The sequence below is a fragment of the Mchenga conophoros genome, linkage group LG13 (assembly GCF_057382185.1).
Source record: "Mchenga conophoros isolate Kocher_MC1m ecotype Shallow Benthic linkage group LG13, M_conophoros_male_GT1.1, whole genome shotgun sequence".
In the NCBI taxonomy this organism is placed as follows: Eukaryota; Metazoa; Chordata; class Actinopteri; order Cichliformes; family Cichlidae; genus Mchenga; species Mchenga conophoros.
The window spans coordinates 13,402,697-13,411,636 of record NC_140538.1 but is presented as its reverse complement, the minus strand read 5'-3'; the positions used below and the strand labels follow the sequence as shown (position 1 = coordinate 13,411,636).

General features: G+C 41.4%; 1 protein-coding gene across 1 annotated transcript; it reads right to left on the bottom strand.

Moving 5' to 3' along the window:
• Positions 1-4,456: 4,456 nt before the first annotated feature.
• On the bottom strand, positions 4,457-7,850 carry hmx3a (H6 family homeobox 3a). Its single transcript, XM_085243202.1, has 2 exons — positions 7,218-7,850; positions 4,457-6,436 (listed from the first exon to the last, which is right to left on the bottom strand). Exons 1-2 carry the CDS (start codon positions 7,504-7,506, stop codon positions 5,814-5,816), a joined length of 912 nt encoding a protein of 303 aa, XP_085099328.1. The 5' UTR covers positions 7,507-7,850; the 3' UTR covers positions 4,457-5,813.
• Positions 7,851-8,940: the final 1,090 nt, after the last annotated feature.

Below are 8,940 nucleotides of genomic sequence, written 5' to 3'. Positions count from 1 at the left end.
TCCATTATCTACGATTAAGAATTAATTTGATCATTACTGAGCTAATCTGCCTCGTGATGACCGCGCGTGGAGTGGAGGCCGGCTAATTGATTGACTAATTGATTGAAGGTGGTGGGGGCTGAGTGCGCGCGCGCGTGTGTGTGAAGAGGGGATTTGCTTCCCACCACCGCCCATCTCCCACCTTCACCGCCCATGCTCTTTCCGTGCCTCTCCCTGGTTGTGTGTGGATGCGGGACAGCTGCGGGGCTTGAGCTCGAGGTTCGGGCACATTATCCCTCTTTTACTGGTTTGTGAGGAAGCCCCAGACACATTACAAATGGTCAGCTTTAATCATTATGTCAGCGCCCTTCCTGGTAGCAACCCAAGCGGCGTTCGGTGTTAAGACAGCTTGGAAAAGGGAGAAGACGGTGGCTGTGGACGTGATGCTGCTCCTGATGCTGCTGCTGACGGCCGATTCTGTCAGCAGCTGCATCACGGCAGTCAGATGGATGCATCCGGATCCACGCGTAAATATCCTCAACTGGCAGTGGGACCAGCAGCTGCTAAATGATCTTACTAAAACGCTTACGCAGGGGAGGCTTTTACTGAAGGGGGGCAAATATATGAGGGCAGCCAGGGTGGATGCTGAATTTATGGTGGTTACACATAAGGCGTGAAATCTGCAATGACAGTTAAATGGGTTTATTTTATATGCCGCTCCTTTCAAACAAAGACCTTTGTCGGCGCAGGCGCCTTCATCACTTTCAGACGACTTTTGCAAAGTGAGATTGGTTCATCACGGAGATAGTGGACATAACAGACTGCCATTGTGCTGCAGAGAATAAATTAAGCATGTTTTTTATTTTTTTTTATTTAATGTCAAAGTGGTGTTTATAGACCAGCAGTACAGGCTGAGCAGTATAGGTCCTTCTAATGGAATGGAAATGTTCATCCCTTACCTATGTTACATACGTTTCAAGGCCCGGCGAAGCCCAAACAGCAAGGAGTGGGCCTAAGTCCGCGCTCTATCACAATGATAGGTGGTGTATGGCCGCCCTACCGCAATAACAGAACAAGATCTTTAGCAAGAGAGAACGGTCTGAGAAAGACAGATGAAGTTATGAGGCGCTTTGATCTGGGAATCAAGCTTCGATAAATATTAAACAAAGACCCGTTACACGTGTGTATTATGATATATGGCGTGTCCAAGTCTAGAATAAGGAAATTACCAGAGAAAATGATATCAATAAATTTTCTAAGTATAAACGTTGATTATGTTTCGATTTTCATTCAAGAAAGCGGGGCCTGCTCTTTTTTCAGGAGGCGTTTGGGTGCCTCCGTGCGCGCATATTTTGTGTGTATGAGGGTGTGCGCGCCTGAGAGAGAGAGGGGGGGGGGGGGGGGGAGAGAGAGAGAGAGAGAGAGAGAGAGAGTTGTAAACGCAAGCAGAGCACCCAAGCCCTGGAGGTGTACAATTTATGTAATCTGAGTGTGGAAATGAACTGGGTAATTTATTGGAAAACACAAAGTCAGGAAGATTGGATCAGTACAGCCTATCCAAGGGCTCCTATCCATCAAGTTCCAATTAACAACCTAACCATTGAGTTTTAATGGCTTTCCAATCTACTGCCCTGATAGACTCATCAATTCCTCGGGGAGAAATTAAGAAAATCGACCGCCCCTCGGCGTTTCAGTGTCATTCTTCACAGCAACTATATGTCAAATTAAAAACACAATTAAAATTTAAACTGTTCCAATCAGACGGTGCCCCGCAACCTATGTTTCACTTAATAGAACTTTGATGAAAATCTGATGCTCGCATTCAATCAGGAAAGCAAATGGGATGGGTTTAAAACAAGATTTCCTCTTTGAGAAGTGTCAAAAGAGTTCTTCAAACGCATGACTTTGGCAACTTGAGGTGTCGACGTCGCTTTTATCTGCACGCAGATTAAGGGAATTCACTGGTATACGATTTGTATATGACTGTATGCAGTTTTTTTTTTTTTTTTTTTTTGCAGTAAAGAGCCGAAGATCCTTTATAAGGAGGTTTGCTTAAACGTTTCTGTACCCACAATCACAACAATTTGGCCCATTTTGCCAGAAGAAGCCAGGAAAGATGATGTTTGTTGTTGGATATGACTTTTCAAAGATATCGAAAACTTTAGAGGTCAGGGTTTGAGGACAAACGTGGATTCGGACTGGGACTCCTGTGATTTTTGTTTTGGTATGAAAACGTCAGATTCCCCAAAGATCTCGGGGACCTTATTTAATCTTTATTTTTTGTCACACATACATATATATATTTATATCTTTTTAAAGACAATAAAACATTGCTTATTGCTGTCAAAATAAATGCTTTAATATCAAGCCTTTAAGTCCAGCTATAATGATATGTAACACATTTGAGGGGATGCAAGTGGCTACAAAGAAGAGGCTAGCATTATGCAAGGTGGTCGGGCCACTTGTGTGTTTCCAAACTGGCACTAAAACCTATGATAGGGCTCAAAATTACCAATTCAGCGCTCCATTTTAATGTAATACACTAAGCGCAGTCCCCGGTCACGTCCGTTTGTCCCAGTTCCTGCAAATGCAGCTACTTTATCTGATTTTGGCCCCGCTCGCTCCCCTTTCTCCTTTACATAAAGATGTCGCACAAATGGAAATTATTGAGTGGTAATTTTTTCAATTTATGCGCGCAAATCAAGGTCATAAGCCGAGCCAGGCGGCGTGTGAACGTTGCTCTTACTTGACGCAATATGCTGCAGACGTTTACGGATCAATATGAGCCAGAACAATAATCCCATAACAATCTATTAATTTGCAGTAATGGGGCCATGTTGCGCGTGCATAGTAGTTGCACGTCAATACTTCTATGATCTGACGATATTTGAATGTACCCTTTGTCTCACGATGAGGTCATCATATAGAGTTTAGAGCTGACTGATTCATTTCCAATAACTGTGTTAGCCTGCAAATGAAAGCGGGAAATGGCCTTTGATGAAAAGGTTGTTGTGATGTAGGAAAACGCTTCTCTGAGCTGGATTTTGAATTTCAAAAATATTCTTTATGGTAATGTTTTCAGTGTTTGGGGAATGCAAATACACCACAGAGTAGTCTTTTATTAGATTTGCCATCCACTCTACTGCAGGCTAAAACTGCAGAGGCTCCTAAAACTGTCTTCAAACTGTGAGGCTAGAAGCAATTTGTCTTCCCGCGCCTCAGACACTAGGAATACTCCACAGCGAATGAAGCCTTGCTGAGAGATCGTGTTTTAATTAAATGGACTGTGAAAAAGCAGGCCGTAGTTTCTGTATGTCGTTTCTGGATCCTGCATCTGATCCACCTGATCCCTAATCACAGTCTAGAGGTCGATTCTGCTCAGATTCATTAGAAAAAGAATAGAATCACGTAGACATAAAATATTGTATCCTATTTCTTGTCTAAACCAGGATTTATTTTTGCAGTAAATTATTATCAGTTATCGTTGCTATTTACGGCCTGACTGGTGTTCAGCTAAACAGAGGATGACGAGTGTTGCCTCCCTCTTTTCATAGCCTCCTCCCCCAGATCGGTGTTGCTTTCGCATAAATTCTTAGTTACGTTCATATTTAATAATAATAATAATAATAATAATAATAATAATAATAATAATAATAATAATGTACATTTAAAAAACAAACATATGTAATTAGATTTTCAAAAATCAGTCATGGTTCATTTAGACTTGATATAATGTGTAATCTGATGAAACAAACAAAAAAAATATTAATATAGAAAAATGTGATTCTGTTTGTCTTTTATAAAGCTCCAGCAGTGTCCACATTTCCGCTGATTCTCTGAAATGACGCAATAAAATTAGAAGGCTCTTTAAATATCTCCACTTTTGCTCAGAATTTGTGTTCCTGTTCCGAGAAAACTTACAGGCTGATTATTTGCTATATAAACCGGAAGAGCTGTCTACATTTATTTTATACATATATATGTATATATGTAATCTTGAAAAATGTAGGTATATACAGAAACCACGCGTGGCTTTTCAATGTCCAGTGACACCTGTAGGATTGTATGCATTAGAAAGCACCCACAATGTGGAGCATTGCAGAGTAATATGCTTCAACTGAAAACGCTGTGAGGAAGTAAAAAACAAAAAGACATCTGTACGTATGATCTTTCTTTTTATTTCCCTCTATATTGTTTATATTGTTTTTTCTTCTTCCTTTTGCAATTTGCACAGTTTCCCACCCTAATATTTATTATTTATTATTGTGTGTGTGTGTGTGTGTGTGTGTGTGTGTGTGTGTGTGTGTGTGTGTACGTACATATATATATATATATATATATATATATATATATATATATATATATATATATATATATATATATATATATATCTATAAAGGAATGGTTAAGGTCGCGGCGTTTAGCAACATCAGGTGGGGATGCTTGTCATAGATGCCGACATCCTTACACGCACGCTAACACAACCCAACACACAGCTACAAAAAACACGCGGTCACGAGAGAGAAAAGTGTTAAAAGACAGCAGCTCATGCACAGGGAGTAATTTCCACTTCTGAATACATTATCCATAATTTTGACAAGATGGTGGCAATTACGCATCTAATTGACCGAGCCACTTTTTATGTAAAATCACGCTTCAAAGTGCATAACACTAAGATGATTACAGAAGCCCACCTGCTCAAGCTTAGAGAGCTTATTCAGGCATGCGCACGCGTGCACGACTATAGAGTTGTTGGGGTTTGTTTTATAATAATTCAATTTTCTGCATAAAATATAGAAAACAAGCTAAACATAGCTCTATTTAACAACCTGTTATTTTTTTAGACGACAAAAAATGTGTTAAAATGTACGGAATATTCTCCATTTATTTCACAACATGGTTCAGCAATACAATATCAAAACGATGTTTTAACTGTACAAAGAAAAAGCCGTATGAGGAATCGCCTTTCCCCGCGCCTCATTAAATATATACATTTACATATTTTGTACACCAGGGTAGTCGATATTTTTGCCGTTCCTGCTCAAAAAACACAAAGCTCAGGAGACACTGGACCTCACACTTGTGCTTCAAAGACGTGTCCATGAAGAGGGGGCTAGAGTGAGAATTACTAAAACTAAACATAAAGCTACATGGGTATTTTACAGCTCAGAGTGTCTTGATTGTCCCCCAACAAACGCTTTATAAAGCAAAAATAATTAATAATAATAATAAAAATAATGATAATTACATCAAATCCTTGTCAATATTTTAACATGAGCAGATGACAAAACGTATGTTTCCTGTTTCATTCATTCACAGCATGCCGTGTATTGCACATCGTGATATCAATTCTTGAAATGTGAATAAAATCAAATGCTAAATGATGAGCAGATGTCGACTTCAGGCCGACACTTTTTGTAAACATGGTGATTTTTTTTTAGTCACACAGCTGACGTGTCCAGATACAAACGCAGTCTGGGAGGAAAACGAATAATAAAGACACTCATCAGGCAGTGTAAGCAAGTGGACTCCTGAGGTAATAATAATAACAATAATAATAATAATAACAATAATAATAATAGTAATAATGGGATTCAAATTGTCAGATCACGTGTAAACGGCATCTTTATGAAAAATGAAACAATCTATTTGCCAAAAATAGGTCCATGAAAGCCTGACAGTAACAGTCTCTCATTTTTCTTTTTCTTTTTTCATTCACTGGTTGTATAAAAATATTTTGTCCTTTTTATTTTTGATTTCTTTCTTTCTTCTTCTTTTTTAATGAGTTGATATAGGAAACAGACACCAAGTTGTGCCTAAAAACTCAACTATTTTCAAACTGGTCTGAGCAGCGGCACAGATGTGACGATGGGATGGGAGTAGTAGACGCCGGGGTGCGGGAAAGTGAGGAGCGGTTGGCTCACGGGCACGTTGGCAGTGGCCCCTCCGCTCTCCGAGGCCGAGTTCTCGTGGTAGAGGATGGGCACCCGGACTATCCTCTGCGCCGCAGCGTGGCTCAGGTTGGCAGCCTCTAGCTCCGCGGCCAGCTGCCTTTTCCACTTGTTCCTCCTGTTCTGAAACCAGATCTTCACTTGAGTCTCCGTCAGGTGAAGGGAAGCGGCCAGGCTGGCCCGCTCCGAGCTGCTCAGGTATCGCTTCATGTCGAAGGTGGACTCCAGCTGAAACACCTGGCTCCGTGAGAACACCGTGCGCGTCTTCTTCTTGCGGCACGGCTTCTTGTCATCGTCCCTTTTCTTCCACTCCTCCAGCTCATCTTTTTTGGCCTCTTCCGTGTCGCTTTCCTCCAGGATTATCTCGTCACTGCTTTTGTTGTTGTTGTGCTCGTCGTCCTCGTCGTCATCTTTGGTGTCTGGCTCGGATTTGAGCGCCAGGTCCGGCGAGTCTCTGTCCGTGCCCGAAGTTGGAGAGGAGTCTCTGGCTCCTGGTTTCTCGGTGACTGAAATGGGGATACATGCAGGGAGACGTAGTCATAAATATTGGAGTCTATCGGGCATTTATTACAGCCTGTTGATATTGGACAGTCAGTGGGTTTTGGGAAACAGATGGTTGCTAATAAATAGTGGCAGAAGAAAATGCGTTGCGTCATGACATAAACCATTTCAGAGGTAGACATAACTGTACACAACATCTTCAAAAATGATGAAAATGTCATTTTTACCCCATTAAACAGTAATTTGAATAGACCTAAGTTATAAACTATGTACACCTATTTTATTCATTATTTTTATCAGCCTATACTACAGCCTAAATAACTAAATAAACGTAAAATAATATCGCTTTCTTTGTATTAGGCTATCATAATGCCATCCACATTCGTCTATTTTTTTTTATTCCAGGTGAATAAATCACAGAAAAAGGCAGATAAAAGGCTCCCAGTAGCCAAGCCTCAGAGGTAAGATGTGCGCCAATAGACAAATCAAAAGCACGCTGCGCATCGTCACCCTCCTCCAATGATTTCATGATGTCTACTTCATTTTATGTGTGTTTCTTTATTGATCTATTATCCCACGTCGTGGCATAACAAAATAGGCCTTCAGAGGACAAGGTGTTAAATCATACACTCTGGTGTGAGGCTATGTGTGCATGATGCCTATCAGGAAACCGCACAAATCTCCCCTTTCAATTTAGAAGTTTGCTTTACTCTACTTACTCATTAGAAGGAACTCATACAAAAACAGTGGATTCGTTGGATAATTGCGCAACAGTTGTTTGCTTACCTTCAGTTCTGTGTAGGTGGGCGGCTGAGTTGAGGGTGTAAGGGTACCACCACGCTGAGGTGCGCTCCAAGTAGTGAGCGGGTAGACTGAATCTCTGTGCGGGCAGTTCGAAGCGTGGAAAGTTGAAGTCACCAACCTGGGAAAGGGAAAATCCTCCCTCTAAAGCTGCCTTGGTGGCCGCCAGTACGGGCTTGGGCTTGGACGGTTTGTTATCACAGTTCAGCAGGTTCTTAATGAAGAAAGGAGAGTCCTTGGCCGAAGCGCACGTCTCTTGCGTTGTCTCTGGCATCGCGGTTGTTGTGGTCTGAGCGCGAGGGGACCACGGAAGCCGGTTTTTTTTTTAAAGGGGGGGAAGGCAATGTTGACTTACAGGCTGTCGTTATCCTGGCTACGAGGAGTTCCTGTTTTATTCTCTGAAACTTGATTTCACAGCCGAAAAGCTCACCAAAAAGAAACGCGTCCGTCTAGGCTAGAAAATAATGAAATAAACTGTTCGAGAGGCAAAAAGAGCACACGCGCTTAGAAACATGGAGATGCCTCATCCCGGGCTCTTCCGTTAAAACGCAAAAACTGGGTCCACCGTGTCAGTCAGTCTGGTGTCTGATGCTAATGATGAAATAAAAATGTCATCCAAGTTAAATGCGGAAAGTATAGGCGATTGGGCATGTACAATGGCAAATGGGATTAAGGGAGAGACGGTGACTAGAGAGAGAGAGAGAGAGAGCGAGGGAGGGGGGGGGGGAGTCCTCCCCTCTCTGTGCTCTCTAGCTGCAGGCTGTGTGCGCTCGCTTGTTATTGGTCTCATATAGTCCAATTAGCAGCAAATGAACACGGGGCTGTTACCGCCAAAAAGGGAGGTTTGGACCGTCAGAACAAGCGTCCCATCATACAGCTGACATTACAACGAGACCCAGATTTACTGCGCGAGGTTATTCTGAATCCAGTCTCAAATCACGTCCCGCATTTTTTTGGAAATTGTTTGAGTAATATATCCCAACGAAACACCGTTTTACATATGACTTTTTAAATGATCATCAAAAAAAAAGTCGAGGCCTATTCTAAAGAATAACTGGGTGACCTGCTGGCTAAAGCATGTCCAAACTTATCGTCAAATATGTGAGGCCTAAATGTGATGTTTTTATTTGGAGTCCGTTTAAACAAATCGCTGTTAATGAGAAGCGAATAGTGTAAAACGAGCATAATAAATAAATAAAATCCAGTCATGATAGAGTATCAGGTCAAGATAATATAAGGCCTTCTACTTCTACTTGTAAAATAACCTTAATAAAAACAAAACATAATGCAAAACCTCAGCGACGTTTTTCAGTTTATAAATCTCCAGCCCGTATAATCTTTAACATTTCCATATTTACTTGACATTTGCCTATCACTAAGGTGCTATGGCCTCCATGCGAGCACTGCAACTGCTAAATAGCGCACGTTTGTAGTTCCTCAATTTTTGTTTGGCTCTCTGCGACACGATATGAAAAAGGCGTGAGATCAGGCTGCAGCTGCTCAACGTGTCACCAATGGGCGATTAGATTCATATTTCTAATTCATTGATTTTCAGCGAGGGCCACTTCCACAATGTCTGCGGGTCGCACGGTCATTTTTTCCTCCCTAATCGATTTGGTTAATTCATCCCTCAGATTGCACTCTTTGTAAATGTGCTATGTATATTCACTCATTGATATTAATTGAGTTGTTTAAAAAAGGGGGGAAA

Excerpts from the sequence above, each read along its gene's own strand:
- hmx3a (XM_085243202.1), bottom strand. The coding sequence starts at position 7,506 with ATGCCAGAGACAACGCAAGAGACGTGCGCTTCGGCCAAGGACTCTCCT. Across the intron at positions 6,437-7,217 it reads CCACCTACACAGAACTGAAG|TCACCGAGAAACCAGGAGCC; the intron begins GTAAGCAAACAA and ends TCCCCATTTCAG.